This window comes from Vidua macroura, chromosome 27, assembly GCF_024509145.1.
Source record: "Vidua macroura isolate BioBank_ID:100142 chromosome 27, ASM2450914v1, whole genome shotgun sequence".
NCBI lineage: Eukaryota > Metazoa > Chordata > Aves > Passeriformes > Viduidae > Vidua > Vidua macroura.
In genome coordinates, this window is record NC_071597.1 from 213,938 (window position 1) to 231,508 (window position 17,571).

Below are 17,571 nucleotides of genomic sequence, written 5' to 3' on the forward strand. Positions count from 1 at the left end.
AATGCTCAATTAATTAATTAATTAATCAATCTATTACTTCAGTGGAATTTGTATTGTGACCCTGATGAGTCTCCACATAACACTTCAGAGGCTGAATTCATAAATTCAGAATTTCTGAAGAGAAATTCAAGGAGCTCTGGTCCGCGTGTGTCCTGTCCTGTACCTGAATCCCTACACGTTTACCTGTGGAAGCCCACCCTGGAGCAGGTGACCCCAGGGACAAACAGCTCTGGGGCCTTTTCTTTTCGTGGAACTCTCAGCAGCAGCAAACACTGGAAATAAACGCTCTGGAAAAAGGTCCCTCTAGGAAAGAACAGTGTACAGAAAGCAGCCTGTTTTCACTACGTGACAGAATGGCTGCTGTGAGGGCACGTGGTACAATTCTGTGACCCCAGAGGCAGCAGGCCCAGCTCAGCGGGGACAGGGAGCAGTCACGGGGCAGGGATACAGCAGGGAAAGTGCTGACTGCTGTGAGCATTGTGGATGAACAATGTCCCTCTGCAGCTGCAGGACACTGTCGGGCTTGCCCAGTGTGCAGCTGGGCTGGATCATTTCTCCAGCCTGCACCGAGGCAGCTGAGCTGGGAGGAACCCAGGGCTCTCCCTGGTGTTTGCCAGCCAGTGGCAAAGGCCAAGAGCAGACTTGGCCTTGGAGGTGCTGAGGATGAACACCCGTTGTCAAAGCTGTAGAATGAGGGAAGCTGCCACCTTCCCAGTGTGCCCACAGCCTTCCCAAGTGGAGCTCTGTCCGTGGGCACCTGGTTCCCTCTGGCTGAGCAAATCCCAGAACCAGTGAAGGCTCTGGCCCAGGGTCACCCCCAAGATCTGAACTTTCCTTCTCCACATTCCTGGCATGTTCAGCTGGGTTGTTGCAAGGTCTGGTGGTGCCTCCCCCGTGTCTCCCTGTTTTGAACCATTTAGGGTTTTTACCACTAAGTCCACAAGTAATTTGGGCTATGCTTACAAGCAGTGTACACTGCAGTGTGTCCTGCATTTAAAGTCTGGTGACTGGACCTGCAGAAGGCTCAAGGATTGCAGAGCTGGGAGAGCTCCTTTAGGGGGAGTGCCCAGCTGCCTCACTTCAGCAGTGAATTATCCTTCTCTGAGTTAAATCTGTGTGGAGACGTGTTGCACTCTGCATGTACTATGTGTGCCTCTTGTACATTCATGGGAGGGGGCATTCCTAACATACAGACTTGTATCTTAGAGAGATTCCAGCCCAGTTTTCATGCTGTGACTTCCTGAATTCAAATTGTAGCATTTCTTTAAGATACTGAAATTCACGCTCTCATAGACCTGGGAAAAAAAAAAAAACAACCAAAAAAACAAAAACAAAAACAAAAACAAAAAAAAAAAAACAAAAAAAAAAAAAAAAAAAAAAAAAAAAAAAAAAAAAAAACAAAAAACCACCAAACCTTATTATTGGCAAAAGGTCTGAACGTCCAGCTGAACTTCTGAACTTCAGCATGTGCAGTTGTTTAAACCAGCCTTCAGTGCACACAGCTGTGCCCAGATAGGGCTGCTTGCTTCCCACTCTCTTCCCAGCAGCTTCCTGAGCCATTTACTAAAGGATTTTGTTTTTTCTTCCTGTTACTTCAGTGCCTTTAGACTGAGAGTAAAGAAGGGGAGGCTACAGTTCCAGGGCTTTGCATTCCTGGCTGAGCTGTGCTTGTGTTTGCATGCAGAGCCATCGTCTCCCCTCCAACTATTTTAATCATTTCAAAAGGGTGGGTCAGCAGGCATTTGGCAGCGGCTCCTTTTCTATGGCTGAGGTGGAGTCAGCCAATGACCTGCAAGCCTGGAAAATTTTGCAGGGCAGTTCCACTGTGCAGAGCTGTGCCATTTGAATTTCAGCACAGACACTCACTCACTGCGCTCCCCATTCCTGGCGTGTCTCCCAGTGCGGAGTTTAGCTGAGGCTCGGGCTCAGTTTTCCCTGCTCTCTCCCTGCAGTGACAGCTTCTCTGGGTGAGCCTGAGCGACCATGGAGGACACCACCTTGCAAATCATCGAGCCACCCACTGTTTCTGAGACCTCGGAGGAGCAAGCGCCCGAGGAGCCCATCAAACCGGACCAGATCAACGGTGTGATGGTGCTGACCCTTCTGGACAAGATCATTGGAGCAGTGGATCAGATCCAGCTGACCCAAACACAGCTGGAGGAGAGACAGCAAGAGATGGATAGCGCAGTGACCAGCATCCAGGGAGAGCTGACCAAGCTGACCAAGGCACACACCACCACCAGCAACACGGTCAACAAAATGCTGGAGAAGGTGCGCAAGGTGAGCGTCAACGTGAAAACGGTGCGGCAGAACCTGGAGAAGCAAGCCGGGCAGATCAAGAAGCTGGAGGCCAACGAAGCAGAGCTCCTGAAACGCAGGAACTTCAAAGTCATGATCTATCAGGTAAGGAACTGTTTCATTATGTCTTTACATCCTGTTAGTGGGTGTTTTCTTTGCTGAGGGTCCTGTCACGATGCATGTTCAGCCCAGCCCTCTCCCAAACTCTCCAGATTGTCTGGCAGTCCAGACTGAGGTGGGTCCCTGGTCACCTCATTTGTGATTTAACATTTTCTGTGTGTCCTAAGACAAAGTTTGACACAGTTGTCCCATTTAACAGGAATTTTAATGCAGATAGGGAATGAGGCCCTAAGAACTCACTGCAATGGGCCAGAAGTATCAAAATAACCCGATTTAACTGCTTAGCTCGACAAAGAGCAATAGTGCTCTGGGATCTGGAAGGGGTTGTTGTAAATCCATCTGCCAATGTCTCTCCTACCAAGAGACACCATGTGTATGGCTATGTGAAGACCGATGATATTTTAAATTTGTGACATGCATCTGGTAACAAGTGATAGTAACCCCAGCCTCAGGGTTAATCTGTCCAGCCAGGGCAGATAGAGCTGTCAGAGAAAATCCAGCCCAGCCCCCTGAGCTTGGCAGTGCTCAGGGCAGCCTTTGCTGAGGGCTTGTACAATTCCCATCTTCTTTCTTCTGCATCCTGCAAGCCTTGCTGTTTGGTCTCAATAACAGCTTTGGTTTGCTTGATGTTCACCCCCTGCACGAAATGTTGGAATTTTCACTTAACATTAAACAAGGAGAGAGAGAGGAACGTGATTCTGTCAGGTTTCCTTCCTGGAGTTAGTTTTCCACATCAGAGCAAACTCTTCTCTTGGGCCAGGGGAGAAAAGTGAGTGAAACAGTTAATGCTACAGTTGAAAGCCTCTGGGTTAATAATAGCCAGCGCTAGGAACAAATGGAGAAGCTTCGAGTGCTGATCATGGGAAGAGAGGGAAGAAGAGCAGAATAAAAGGGAGAATGGTCCTTTCTGTGAGGTTTGAGGGCGAGTGGCTCATGACAGGCTCAGGGGTCGGACACGTACAGGGCCTGTGGGATTTCTTGGTTCAGAGCTTGACCATTTGTTGTTTTCACGGCTGAAAGGCTGAAATACTTGAGCCTGTTCAGATCATACAGGAAACACAACCAGTTATAGCCAGATATATGTGTATGGATTTATTACAAGCTTTTTGCATCAATCTATCCATGGAAAAATAAAATAGAAGCAACAACTATTGCAAAATGAGAGGAGTGGAGGGAATTGTTTAATCATAACATTCCATGTCAGTTACAGAAATAGGTAGGAAGTTGGCAAGGTTCAAGGTCCTTGGGAAGCATCCCAAACATCTGCAGGTTAGTGTTTCATGAGCAGTTTGTTTTGGTTTGCTGTGGCTTATTGATATTGAGCAGTTTCTTTTCGAATGTGAAAAAGCAATCCTGCTTCTAAAGGCTTGGGGCCTGCCCTTGCTGCTGTGGTGAGGACAGAGCAGCCTCAGAAAGAATCGTTTGGCCAGGGACTTGAGGACTCATGGAGGCATTAGGGGAAGAAATTATGTGGGATTTGGGATAATTTCCCAGCATGGAATTTAGTGTGATTTGAATGTCACAGAGCACAGGTAAGGAATTCTCGAGGTTTGCACCATGTGAAATGGAGCCGTTTGTGCCCTCATGGACGTGCTGGCACTTCCATGGGAGTGGAGCAGACCCGGCCCCAGCGGGAAAGCATGCAGCGCTGGGGTCCACCCTGGGGGTCAACTGAGCAATTCACTGTGCTTTCCTAACCGTGTCTACAGTTACAACCAAATAATTGCAAAATAACTCTCATCTAATTCAGTGTCTCACTTCTCAGACCCCCACCTACCAAAGTGTCTGTTGGGTTTGTTACTGGTCATGAAATTATTTCTGCGGTGCTGAGCACATTATTGCTCCTCTCTGACTCAGGGAAAGCTACTTTCTCAAGCTGGGGATGACTCCTGTGTGTTTTCAGTTGCTGTGGCAAAAGGTCCAAAGATTTATTAGACTTTTGTTTTGGAAAACAAGAGAGAAACTCATCCTTAGAGATGTAAAATATTCCATAATCCCAGCGTGGCTGTTTTTGGGTGAAAGATCTGAGCAGAGCAAGAGTCCTGCTCTAATAAGGTTCCACATTGCACAGTTCTGCAGTTGGAAGAAATAAAAGAGGTAAAGATAAATGAGCTCTTTCCTGATTCTTGATGTTTGACTATTCTCTCAGCACTGAGTCCAGGGGCTTCAGCCATTGTGGAGGGATTATTTCGGGAGTGCAAATAAAACCTTTTGCACCTTGGAGGGAAGTCAGACTGCCTGTGAGAATTGTGTTTTGCTCACTGTAGATTAGGAGGAGATGAAAAGCAAATTTTTATCAGGGAAAGCCTGACCTGTGGCATGATCCTGAGCATATCTGCTGGGGTGGTTTCAAAATCTGGGGGAGAAAGTGCAGGGCTGGATATAACTCCCATGTCCTGGCTGAGGGGAGGTATTGAGCAGGACATTTACAGTCATCACTCTCAGTCCCGTCTGTGCTTGTGTTTTCTCACTTGCTTACCCTCTTTGAGCTGATTTTGCCAGGAGCTGGTCTGATTTCTCCAAGTTGAGTTTTTTTATAGACTTAATGTAGGGAATTAGATCAATTCTTTAGAATAAAACTTGAAAACAACCGTACCCCTCCAAATTGCCCCATCTTTCTCTTTTGAAAACTTGCCGAGCCAAAGCAGAGGTGACAGCTTTGACAGGCCACTGTGTACGAAGACGTTCAGTGCAGAACTTACCTTCCTAAAAAGTCTGATGTCAGCCTGCACTGCTCAGCAGCCCCTGGGAACAAAGCTCAGAGCTTCCTTTGTGTCTCTGTCCCAGGCTCCTGTCTTTCAGAGAAATCAGGACACCAAAAAATTCCGTGAGAGCGGTTGCTAATAAAAACAAACTAAAGTGACTTCATCCCAGATCTCCTGGGTTTAGGATCCTGAACATGGGGCTGGTTACTGCAGTTCATGGTTAAATAATGGATGTCCTGTGCAAGCAGCTACTGCTCTGAAACCAGACTTTGTGCCGTGTTCAGCTGGAGAGTGGCACGTGGCAGTTTATGTAAGCTTGGCATTTTCCTTCAAGCTGTTTTTGAAAATTAAACTTATTCCTGCAAATGCCAAAGGCTGATTTTGTTACAACCGGACAAACCCCTGCAGCACTCGGCATGCACACGGAGTATTGAATTTCCAAAGTGTGACGCTCTTTTATTTTGAGGCTCATGTGGGCGCTGAGCTCTGGGAGCTCTGGCTCGGGATGTGCAGTGTTTTTGTTGGGAAGAGCAGCCTTTGTCTGAGGGGTGTGGGTGAGTGCTCCCCACGCTGTCCTGTTGGGAGGCTCTCGTGGGGCTCATCTGCTCTTCAGGGGGCTTTGGTGGCCGCTCTGAGCTGTGTGAGATGTGAGTTTCCATGGGAAGGGCTGTGCTGTTGGGAGAGCAGGGTGGGACCTGGATCCCAGCCATGCAGTGTTGGGTGGGTAGGGCTGGGCAAGGAAATATAAATAGCCCTGCCTGACTTTGTGCTCGCATGGGCCTTATACGGATGGGAGATTGTACATCGAGAGAAGGAGGGGTAGATTTCAAACCCACCCATTAGTGTGACAGATTCAGAGGCCAGACCTGAACTGTCTCAGTTTTGGATCTCTGCTCCTCAAAAGAGTGTGGAAAAAGACATGAGCTCAGGGAGCTGAGGAGAAGTACAGGGCAGGGACCCCAGGGCATACAAACCCACTGCCCGTGGGCTACAGCCTTTCTCCACTGCCCAAACAGAATGGCAGCTGCCCTGAGCTATGGTTTTGTTTCAAATTAATCATTCAGAAACTCATTCATGATGAGTTTAATGACAGTGGAACATTGACAAGAGCCAGCAAGATCCATAGCCCTGAGGGACAGCCTGGATGGGTGACGTGCCTGCAGTTCAGTGCAGCTTGCCCAGCTACCAGCATTAAAAAGTAAATAGGAATTTCCAAAGCAATTTTGGTGACAGCACTGGGATAGTCACAGGCACCAGGTACCCACGGGGTGCTTTTCCTGCAAGACCAGCTGGCTCCACGTGGCTGAGAGCTCTCTGTGCTGGAACATCCATCCCTCTTCCCAGTGGGTCACAGCAGGGATTTGCATTGCAGCAGCCACTGTATTTATTTTCTGATAATACTTTAAAATAAAAAGTGGGTTTCACTTTCACTGCAAATCCAGTCTAAAGCAGCTCCTGTCAGTGCTGCCTCCATTGCAGGGGGACCACATGAATATCCCGATGTACAAAAATCTTGCATATTCTCTGCATATTATGGAACTATAAGAATTTCAGGATAATAATTCAGAGGAGACTGAGCCTTAAAAAGAGTCAGGCTGTTAATAGCTTTGACTCTGAGGATTTCTTTTAGTGCAGATTAACAGTCTACCAGTAGACAACTCTGGAGCATGGATTTCTCTGTTGCAGTCTAGTATCAACTGCATAAATATTTCATTGCTCAGCTATTATTTATAAGCAGTTGGTGCCATAAGTGTTTGCTTTGCTAAAATCCTTTCACCATTATACTTCCAGGCTGAGCTGTGCAGCCATAAATTGTCTCAGAGCAAAGGACCAGAGGCTGCCCAGCCATTGGGATAGGGTTAGATTGGATGAGTAGTGGCTCATGAAAACAAACCCAAGGTAATATCCCTCCTGTCACATATTCCTCCTTCAGGTCTCTCATGTGCACAACCCAGAAGACAAAGCAATGACTTATAAACTATTCAGCAACAGGCTTAGCCCTCTTTTTTTCCCATTTGTGATTTGTCCTCTTGATTCTGCAAGATCTCCTACAACTTACAGGGCAGCTGAAGAATTGTGGGTCCAATGTCCAGCTGTGAGATAGACAAAGAGCAGAAACAAAATGTGCAGTATCAGTAAAGGAAAATCAAATATTTAGAATAAAAAGTCTCAGGATGTTTAGTCTTCAGCTTTATGTGAGGATGCAAATGTCAGTGTCTGCAAACGATCTGTAATACAAACCCCGTCTTTGCTGCTTTGCTGTTCAAGAGCAGCTCCGGAGTCATCAATCAGCTGAGACAGATTTATCTGGGAGGAGTAGATCTGAGAGCAAAGCCAGTGGTACAAACAGACTGATAATGGCATCAAAAAATTTTAATGCTGTCAGAGGGGGAAAAAGCTCCTTTTCACTCTCAATCTCTTTACTTCTCTGTTTCCTACAGCTCTTCTGAGTGAGTCTCTTCTGACTCACTAAAGGCAAAGCATTTTTCCAAGCACAGCCTCCTCCTCTCCCCACCCTCCCTCCCTTCCTTTGCACCAGCTCTGGTGCCTGTCCCAGGTGGCTGTTTCTCACAGCTCATGAAGCAGATCCAGCTTTTCAGACACAGCTTCCAGGACACAGGGTAACTGGATGTGCCTGATAGAAAGTGCCAGGCGGATTGCACAACACCCAGAATTATAGAGGCTGGGAGGACTCTGCTACTCAGGGAGATGCTACTAGAAAATGAACTATTTAGCCCTCTAACATTTACCTAATCCCAACACGATTTGCTTTCTCCCCTCATATTTTAGATCTTTTTATCTCAGCAGTATTCCTTGGTGACTTCCAAAAGTCTCGTCTCTAAGGCTTGAGGCTTCTCTTTTCATGAACCTCTTGGCACTATTGGACACAAACTTTGTCCAACCCTTGGAACCCAGAGTCAAGGCCATGCCTGACTTTGCTGTGTCACTGGGTGCAGAGATCTGGGAGCTGCTGGGAATTATCTGGCACTGGTTTAGGGTAAGGTCAGTACGTGACAAAACCAGCAGATAGAGTTCTGGAGTTGCACCCGCCTGTTTCAATCTCTGCAGTCTCTGCCCTTGAATCAATAAACACAGGGGTTTGAAATCACCACCTTTTTTTTTCATGATCTTACACTTACAAGCAAACTCTGAGTTCAGCTACACCACAGCAAAGGGAGACATGTCCCCAACAGGTGACACTGAATCCCTGTGATTGTGAGCAGAGTCTGGCCCTGTGGCAGTGTCAGTGGGAATGTGCCTGAACCCACAGAAGGGATCCTGTGTCTCCTGGGCCTTCTGAATCAGAGACGGACACTATTCCATCTCACAGATCTTTGCTGACTCTCTTTTCTGTCGAATTCTGCTTCCTGGCTTCTCCCTTTACTAAAACGTACCCCTGTGCCTTTTCTCTCTACCTGTTCTCGTGCTAACCCGGATCACTGTTGTTCTTAATCAGATTCCTGGAAGGAACAGGTAAGTGTTTCCATTGTGCTTCCTTTCCCCGGCCATTGAAACGCAGTTTTCCTCATCTTAGCCCGAGAAGATGCCACGGGTATGCCTTGAGTCTTCGCCAGGGACTGCCCTCTGAGCCCACCCCGTGGAGACAGGCCCAGGGCAGCAGAAGACACGCGAGGAGGCAGCAGTTTAGGGCCTCGTCAGCGGCACCCCCTGAAGATCACTCTGAACCTCTTCGAAGCTCTGGGAGCTGCTGATTCCGAGCCTTTGCTTCTCGCCTGCTCGGGGCTGCCTCGGGCTCTCAGACCTCCAAGGCTGATCCTGCTGCTGACTAATGTGCTTGCTGCATGAGCGTGGGTGTGAGGAGCTGGGATTTTCTCTCAGGAGATCTGGGAGGGAGAAGCTGCTGGGTGGCTTGCATGAAGGGCAAGTGGCCAGGGGCAGTTGGCTCTGCTGCCATCTGCTGTGACTGGGCAAATCCCACCTGTTCTTTGAGCTGCCATTTCTTCCTGTAAAACACAGCCCTGGAACACCCACCTCCTCAGGCTTCTTGTGAGCATTACTTTGTGATTGTGATATGGTTTGAAGTTGTTGTTTTAAACAGGTAAAACAGGCAGAGACCACAAACTGTGACATAAACTTCCAGTGCCTCAGGCAGCCCCTGCAGCATCTCCCATTTCTGCCACAGCCCCTGGCGTTGCTTGCTCAGGTCCTCTACACCCTGACTTTAACTGCTGTTCATAAAACATTTTGGCCACAAGGCCACAGTGGCCTGTTGCCTTCCTGTCATTGTGCAGCTACTGGACAAAACACCCCAAGCTCCAGCTGCCCTTTGGGGGTCACCCAGCAGCGTGTGCAGCACTGTCCAGTGGGAATGGCCACTTGGGTGGACAGGACTATTCCAAGAGCCAGGTGAGGGTGAACCAAGTCCAGGAATTGTGATCTCTGGGCAAAGCTGACAGGGAAAATTTCTCCTTTTCAAGGAGAATGTCAGATGTAAGAAAAGCCTTTTTTTTTTTTTTTTTTTTTTTTTTTTTTTTTTTTTTTTTTCTTTTGTGATCTAGCAATAAAAGAAAAAAATCTAGCAATCTAGAAATTTCAGTCTCCACAGAAAAGGTCTGTTCTACCAAAGCTCTGGAGAAAAAAGCACAGTCCCCTCTGTGCAAGACACTCCTGAGCCCTGCTATGTTCAGGGTGCTTCTCAGGCATGCTGTTGTTACTCAGGAATAGCTGAATCCTCCTTCCCATGACACTTGGGAAGGTCAGCACAAAACAGTGTCCTCTGAGGCCTGGCACAGCAGAGCAGTTATCATGGAAACGCGAGAGCAGAACGTGTTCTCCTCTGGCACAATTTGACCTGACCTGGAGGGCTGTTTGCTGCCCAAGCTCCTCCTAATCCTCCCCAGGTCTCTCCGAGGCCAGGGCCAGGCTGTGCTGCCAGGAGTGGACAGAGGGAGGCTGGGGTGCAGGAGGGGCTACAGGCTCCAGCTCACCCAGCGTTGGGATCAGCCCGATTTGGTCATAGTGGAGCCCAGGAATGTGAGCTGGTCATTTTCTGCATGTTATGGCTGCAAACATCAACCAAACTCTCTGTTTGTGCTGTTGCAGTTGTGTAAAAATAACGGAGTGAAATGAATTGCAGATGTGATTTGCATGTGCATGTGAGAATCTTCCATTAAACCTTCCAACTGGAGACCAGAGTGGCTGGGAGTGCTGGGACTCTGTTTCTTACACACTGAGTGGGAATGCAGCTCAGCTCTGTGTCTCCTTGGCCTTTTATACGCCAGGGGAAGTGTTTACATGTGTTGTAGCAACCAGGCGGGTGTCCATGGCCGTGGGCTGCGGGTGACTCACTGCCAGGGAACTCGAAAACAATGTCAGATAAAAGCCCACTCAGGGGAGCCGAGGAGAGACTGCTGAGGATCCAATAGCAGGGAATTGTTTGAATAGGAGGACACAGAGCAGCTGGCAGCCAGCTGCCCTTGGGGCTGGCTGTGGGCACTGGGACCCCTCTGGGTGCCCACAAAGTCTACAGATGGACTGGCCCAGTGCCAGGGAGCTTCCCAAAGCACAGCTCATCCCAGGAGGTCTGTGTGGCAGGGATAATGCAGGCTCCCTGTCCCTGTCCTGCTGCTGGGTGCAGCTCTGCACTGTACACAGAGCAGGGCCAGAGTTTGCTGCTGCTGGTACCAAAATCTTCTGAAAAATGTTGTTTACCCGCTGTCCTTGTGCCAGTTGGATCCAAGCAGAGAGAACAGAACTGGTTTGCTTCTGCTGATTGGGAGTCAGGTTTTGAACACCCCAACAGGCAGGGATGCCAAGACCCAGGATTTTGGACTCACCCACTTCAGGATCAGTGTTTTCCAAGTAAAAATAGAATGCCTGGTGTTAAAAATGCGGCTTAACTAGATGAGTCATGAGTGAAATGAAGTGCAGAGAGCATAGTGCCTTGCTCGGACCGAGTAGGGACTTGTGCAGCAGCCAGCCTGGGATGGTTCTTGATTGTTCCAGTCATGTCCCATTATCCTCCACGCCTGTGTCTGCAGGCATGTCCTGCCCACACCAGGCAGTTCCCCTTCTCCTTCCCCACTGGAGAAACCTCCTGGGCAGGGAGGAGGAGACTCTTGGTGGCTTTTGGGCAGTGCCTGGGTACAGGGGGGAGGTACATGCAAGGGATGCTCAGTAGAACGTGCTGGTCCCCATTAAGATGTGCCAGAGCTGTGGATGTTCTTGCACCAGCTGTGCTGTGCCTGAACCCACAGGAATAATCCCTGAATGCAGGTGAGCTTGGACTCCAGGGACTGTCCCTTAGCACACTGCTGAAAATCCTCCAGTGGTCCCCCGGCTGGTTATCTACTGATCAGATCAGCAATCAGTGAGGAAGAGGTGGGCTGAGGGTGGGAAACGCAGGACTTATACCATGCCTTGGAGAGAGAGAGGTCGGGAGCAGGACATGAAGGGTTTCCCAAACACAGCTGGAGAAAAGCTCTTGGAAAGAGTCCCAAGGGGGGAGGCTGGGATCCTCACGTATGAGAAGGGCTGTGCTCTCTCTGATCCATGGGTCTGATCCATGAGGTGCCTCCTGACAGAGGCAACAGCAGAGCTGTGAGTGCTGCGAGGCTGGGCTTGGGCTGTGGGGATGGAGCAGGGCCAGCAGAGTGGGAGAAGTGCCTGAGTGCAGCCCGTGGGATCATGGAGCTGGGCAGCTGCTGCTCTCCCTGTGAAGTGCAGGATTAGGGAGAGCTGCAGGCACCCCAAGAGGGGTTGCTCCCACTGTCCCATGTATCCAAAGCTGCTGCTGGCCATGTCTTTGTGGCTGTGAGGGAAGAGCTGCAGGATGCTGCTGAGGTTGGATGGGAGCGTTGCTGGTGCAGCCCATCCCATCCCATCAGAAAATTCAGTCAAGAGCTGGATATACTGGTGTAGTATGAGGAAAGGTTGTTATTTATGTGACAGACTGGAGTTTTTGAGGTGGTGTTTCTTTCTGCAAACACATATTCTGGAGCTCACAAGGGATGATAGGATCAGGGTTTGCAGGATATGGCCCATTTCCAGGGAAAACCCTGCCAGGCGAGAGGGGGATGCCTTTGTTCTGGCTCATTGTGTTGCCTCAGAGGGAAGGAAGTGGCTGGAGTTCCTGATGTTCTGCTGGCTGGGCGGGGTCCCTGGAATTTTCTGGGATTGCTCCAGCAGGTGTTGTTGTGGAGAACAGGATCCCTGCCTTCCCCATGGTGTGGGTTTGCCCTGGACTGACCTGGCCCTCTAGAGAACATGTGTATTGTTTTCTTGCTGAAGTGGCTCATCAAATGAAGAAAACACATGTTGGCCACTTCACCTTAATCTCCACAAAGTATATGAGATCTGACCTGTGATCTGGAGGGTGAAGAACTTCACCCAGAACAGTTCTCTGCTCTGAAAAAAACCCAGAATGAAAGCTCTGCTCCAGCAGGCTCTGTGCTTTCACCACAGACACTGCAGCCTGTGCCATCCTCACTGAGCCCAGTGCTCCATGGAACTGGCTTTTCACTGCTCACAAAAGTTTCTCCAGATGCCCTTGTGTTTCCAGAACTTCAGCTGGCCCAAGGAACAGCACCTGTGCTTGGGAAAAAATGAGAAAGCAGCTGAGAGCCTCTGGATTTCACGCAGGTGAAGCTGCGTATTCGGTGAATTGTGTCGCTTCTCCAGGGGTGCAAGGGAAGACAGGGCTGAGGACAGTGCAGAGGGCTGGGGACAACACCCGTGTCTGCAGGGAGGGCATCTCCTCCAGCCTCTGTCCAGGAGCTCAGGCCAGAGCCACAGAGTGGCAGTGACCTTGGTCAGGCAGGGCAGTGGCGTGCGGTGGGACAGTGCTCAGGGTGAGGGCGTGCACACACGCTGTCCCTTCCGGCGCTGAGCAGGGACCAGGATGTTCTGTCCCACAACAGCACCAGGAACACCCCTCCTCATGCCTGAGGGAATGACCATCCCCCGTGTCCTGGCTCTTGGCACCTGTGCAGCTCCTTCGTGCACAGCTGCAGTGGAGCAGTGGCAGCTGCTATGACACGCAGAGCATGGGAGGTGTCACAGCAAAGTCACCCTCCTGGGTCCCAGGGCACCTCCCCAAGCCGGGGCAGGCAAATCACTGCTGGTGTTCCAGGGTTTGCCATGCACTTCAAGCACTTGGGGTACACTAGGGACTGCCCCTTGATTTCCCTGGGCCTGGTTCCTGCCAGTGCAGATTAGGAATCCCATCCTTGCTCTGTTCTGCTGCTGCCTGCCCCAGGACTCAGAATGGCACCTGGCTGTCCTGCTGCCCAGGCTCTTCTCCAAACCTCAGCCCAGCAGCTCCGCATGCTGTGTGCCCGTTCCACACATTGCCCTTTGGCTGCTGCTGGATTTCTGACAGGCTGGTCCTGGCAGCTCCCACCTCTCCCACCCAGCTCTGTAGATTAAAACTGCTTGGGCAATAAATTTCTGAGCTTGAGCTGCAGCCCTGCAGTTGTGACACTCGGTACAGTGATGGGCTATTTCCAGCCTGTCCTGGGAACAGAGAGGTGAATCACTGCAGCAGGGACGCATGCTATGTGCTGCTCAGATGAAAATCAATCCCACTCCAGACCTGTGCCCCTCTCCCAGGAACATGCTTGTCCTCTGCCACTGGGATCAGGAACTTGGCTGCCTCAGGCTCATGGAGAAGCTGAATGAATCCCGCCCTGTCCCAAGCAGAGCTGTGTCTCCGTGCAGACCAGGCTGTGTGAGTTGGGACCACTGTCTCCACCATCTCCAGATATGGACCCGGGCAAATTCTCTAATTTATTCCCTAGTGGAGAAATAGGAAAAACAGGGCAGCCTGCTGCATCCCAAGAGATGTCCCAGCCCCACATCTGGATCCTGAGGCCTTGGGAAAGTCTGAGTGCAGCCTGGGGGCAGCCAGGACAGAGTGTGCACGCTGGTGCGGTGGCCAGACTCTCAGCTCTGGCTATGCCTCTGCAGCCTTGTGCTGTGCTCGGGGCCGCAGCTGGACCTGGCCAGGCTGGAGACCACTGAAAACCACTGTCCTGGTGGTCCACGTGTCCCTGGAGTGAGGGGCTGTGATGGCCAGGTCTGGGATAAAGATGAAACTGGAGGGCACAGGACTGTGACACGGGCAGAGGAGGAAGGGAAAAGGCTCCAGTTTCAGTGCTGGGCTGCCTTTCCCGTACTTCTGGCATCACAGATGAGTTTGGAGCCGGCCTAGGGTGAGCAGAGCTGGTGCCTGAGTCCTGGTACGGGAGAGTCCTAAGCAGATCCTCTTCACAATAACTTATCAGCTGCAGTAAGGGAGGATGAGCCCAGGCCTGAGGAACCTGGGTGTGTTTAGCTGGGTGGAGGCCGATGTCTCTGTGGCGCTGTGGGACGGAGGATGGGCTGGCTCCAGGGTTGCCGGTGTCTGTGTGTCTCACTGGCTCCGCTCTGTGTCTTGCAGGATGAAGTGAAGCTCCCATCTAAACTGAGCATCAGCAAGTCCCTAAAGGAAGGTGAAAAGCTGGAGAAGGAAGGTGAGGGTGAGGAGGTCCCTGTGGGTGAGGACCACGCAGAGGAGGACCACATCCAGCTCTCCTCAGATGAGGAGGTGGAGATTGAAGAGATTATCGAAGAGTCACGGGCAGAACGCATCAAAAGGAGCGGCATGAAAAGGGTGGATGACTTTAAGAAGGCATTCTCAAAGGAGAAGATGGAAAAAACTAAGCTAAAGACCAAGGAAAACCTGGAGAAGACCCGTCACAACTTGGAGAAGACCCGCCACAACCTGGAGAAGAGGATGAACAAACTGGGCACTAAAATTGTGACTAACGAAAGGAGGGAGAAGATGAAGAGCTCTCGGGACAAACTGAGGAAGTCTTTCACCCCTGACCACACCATCTACGCCAGGTCCAAGACAGCCATCTACAAAGTGCCACCCTTCACTTTTCATGTCAAGAAAATAAGAGAGGGTGAGGTGGAGGTGAAAGCAACAGAGCTGGTGGAGGTTGGTGGAGAGGAAGGAGAAAATTCAGATCTGATGCGTGGGGAAAGCCCCGACATGCACACCCTGCTGGAGATCACGGAGGAGACTGATGCGGTACTGGTGGACAAGAGTGACAGCGAGTAGGACGGGCTGCAGAGCACAAGGGTTGTGGATGACAGCTGAACACAATATCACTCACATTTCAAGCTCTCCCTGCCCTGGAGCCCCAGGGAAGTGTACACAATGCATCCTTCTTACCCTGCAGAGCCAATGCCGATCCCCTGCCTGCTTGTACAAGGTGTATTTTATATTTTAGTTTTAGCACATAAACATTAAGAACACGGAACTGTTTTTCTTACACTACTAAATCACCCTCAGAGATCATTCCTGCTGCAGCCTTCTTGCCCCACACCCAAAGATGTGCTTTGAGTGGCAGGGCCGTGACCCAGCTGGAGAGTGCTGATCCCAAGAAGCTGTACAGCTGAAAGTTCAAGAGACCTCTATAAGAAAATCTCGGTGTCAAGAAACCTTCCTGCAAATAGTCCACCAGCCCACACCACCTGGCCCCTGTGCCAGGCTGTGCAGCCGCCCTGCAGGCAAGAAGACTCCCAGCACCCAAACCGGCTGCTCCTTCGGGGGACCAGAGGAACTGGGATGCAGCCGGTGCACGGGAGGGAAGAGCTGAGCAAATGCTGTTGTTGGGCAGCACATGGCAAAGCTGAGCTGGCGTGGGGCAGGTGGAGCTGCTCCTCTCTGCCCTCCGAAGGACTGGGTGACCTTTGCACGAAGCCACCCTGCAGCTGGGCCTGCCGTGGGTGCCTGTGGGGTGTCACACAGCTGGGGCCCACTGCTCCTCCCCGCTGTGCCCCGAGGCCATGGCAGGAACAGCGCAAGCTGCAGGCTTCCCACATGGGCCACGGATCTGCCAGAGATCCAGGGTCCATGGCGAGTCCCAGGGGCTGGAGTGCTGGATCTGCTCCCTCCACACCCACAGAGGTGGTGGCAGCAGGCAGTGGGGTCCACGCTTGCTGCCCTGGGAGAGGGGGACACCCAGGCAGCGATGCTGCAGCAGCTGCCCCAGCTAGGGACTTGTTTCCAGAGGGATGTGGGATGCACTGCTGCCATGTGAGGCTCTAGACCATCAGAAAGAGGCCTTGACACCTGTCTAGCACGGGACCTTGATCATTTCCGAGCATCTGCTTTCTGCAGGGGTCCTGGCACCGCTCAGGCTTATGCCCATGCCCACGTCCTGTGCTTTCCTCCCTGTGTCCTGCTTTCTGCAGCTTCACTCCATGCCCTGAGTGAGGCAGCACGAAGGCAGCACACGGTGGCTTGGGAGCTCTGCCTGGCTCAGCCCAGCTTGGCTCTTACATACTCAGCCCCCACTGCAAGCCCTAGCCCCGCATTCCCCATCCTGCTCCGCCAGCACAAGGCTGCTGCTGTTCACATAACCCAATATATAAACTTGCTTTACCTTTAAGAATTATTTTCCTTCAAATTGTCCAGTGCTGTCCCGGCCTCAGGGTCCTGCCACAGCTTCCCTCCCCACAGAAGGTGTGACCGGTCGGTTCCGTGTGCCGGCTGCAGGCAGCCCTGAGACACCGGTGGCCCCGAGGCTGCCTGTGTGGGGAGGCGCTGGGCACCGGCTCTTGGCTGCTGGTGGTTCCCAGCCCCGTGTGGGCCCCAGCCCGCAGGTCACCTGCCCTCACGGAGCCTCCTGGGGGCCCACAGCCAGTTTTCACGCGGGTTTTCTCTGAGTTGCGGGGCCGGGACAGCAGGGCCACGGCGGCAGAAGCCCGGGTGATCCTCGCCTGTCCCTGGCTGTGCCCAGGCAGCAGCGCAGCAATAAAGTCTCTTTTGTAAATCACCAGTGTGCGGCCTGTCCGTGGCACCGGGCGCTGGGGAGGAGCTGCCACACAGGCATTGATCCCCACAACGCTGCGTGGGGCTGGCACTCAGAGCCCCACAGGGATCCATCGCCAGAGCTTCAAGGGGATCGAGCCCCACAGCCCTAGGGGCAGATCCTCACAGCCCCACAGGGATCCATCCCCACAGCCCCACGGGGGTGACCCTACAGTCCCACAGGGATCCATCCCCACAGCCCCACAGGGGTGATCTCCACAGTCCCACAGGGACCGATCCCTACAGCCCTAGAGGCTGATCCCCACAGTCCTACAGGATCGATCCCCACAGGGATCCATCCCCGTTTGCCTCACGGGGCCGATCCCCCTTTCCCCACGCGGGGGCGCTATTCCCAGCACGGCGCACGGGCCCGCCCGGCGCGGCCCCTTTAAGAGGCTGCGGTGGCGGCGACCGCGTGACGTCACGGCGCTGCCCGGAACTCAGCTGGGTTTCCCGCACGGCTGTTCCCGGCAGGCGCTCCCCCCCGGCTCCCTGCACCGCCTTTGCCTAGCGAAGCCCCGCGGCGGGAGGCGGTGCCATCCGGGAATAGCCGGAGGGGCAGCCCCCTCGCTGCGCGCCGTGACGCACCACGCGACGACCGCGCTGATTGGCTGTCGGAGGCCT

The 17,571-nt window shown here is 51.9% G+C and overlaps 1 protein-coding gene across 1 annotated transcript; it reads left to right on the top strand.

Moving 5' to 3' along the window:
- Positions 1-1,694: 1,694 nt before the first annotated feature.
- CAVIN1 (caveolae associated protein 1) lies at positions 1,695-16,912 on the top strand. The gene is made up of 2 exons (XM_053999950.1): positions 1,695-2,403; positions 14,524-16,912. Exons 1-2 carry the CDS (start codon positions 1,984-1,986, stop codon positions 15,187-15,189), a joined length of 1,086 nt encoding a protein of 361 aa, XP_053855925.1. The 5' UTR covers positions 1,695-1,983; the 3' UTR covers positions 15,190-16,912.
- Positions 16,913-17,571: the final 659 nt, after the last annotated feature.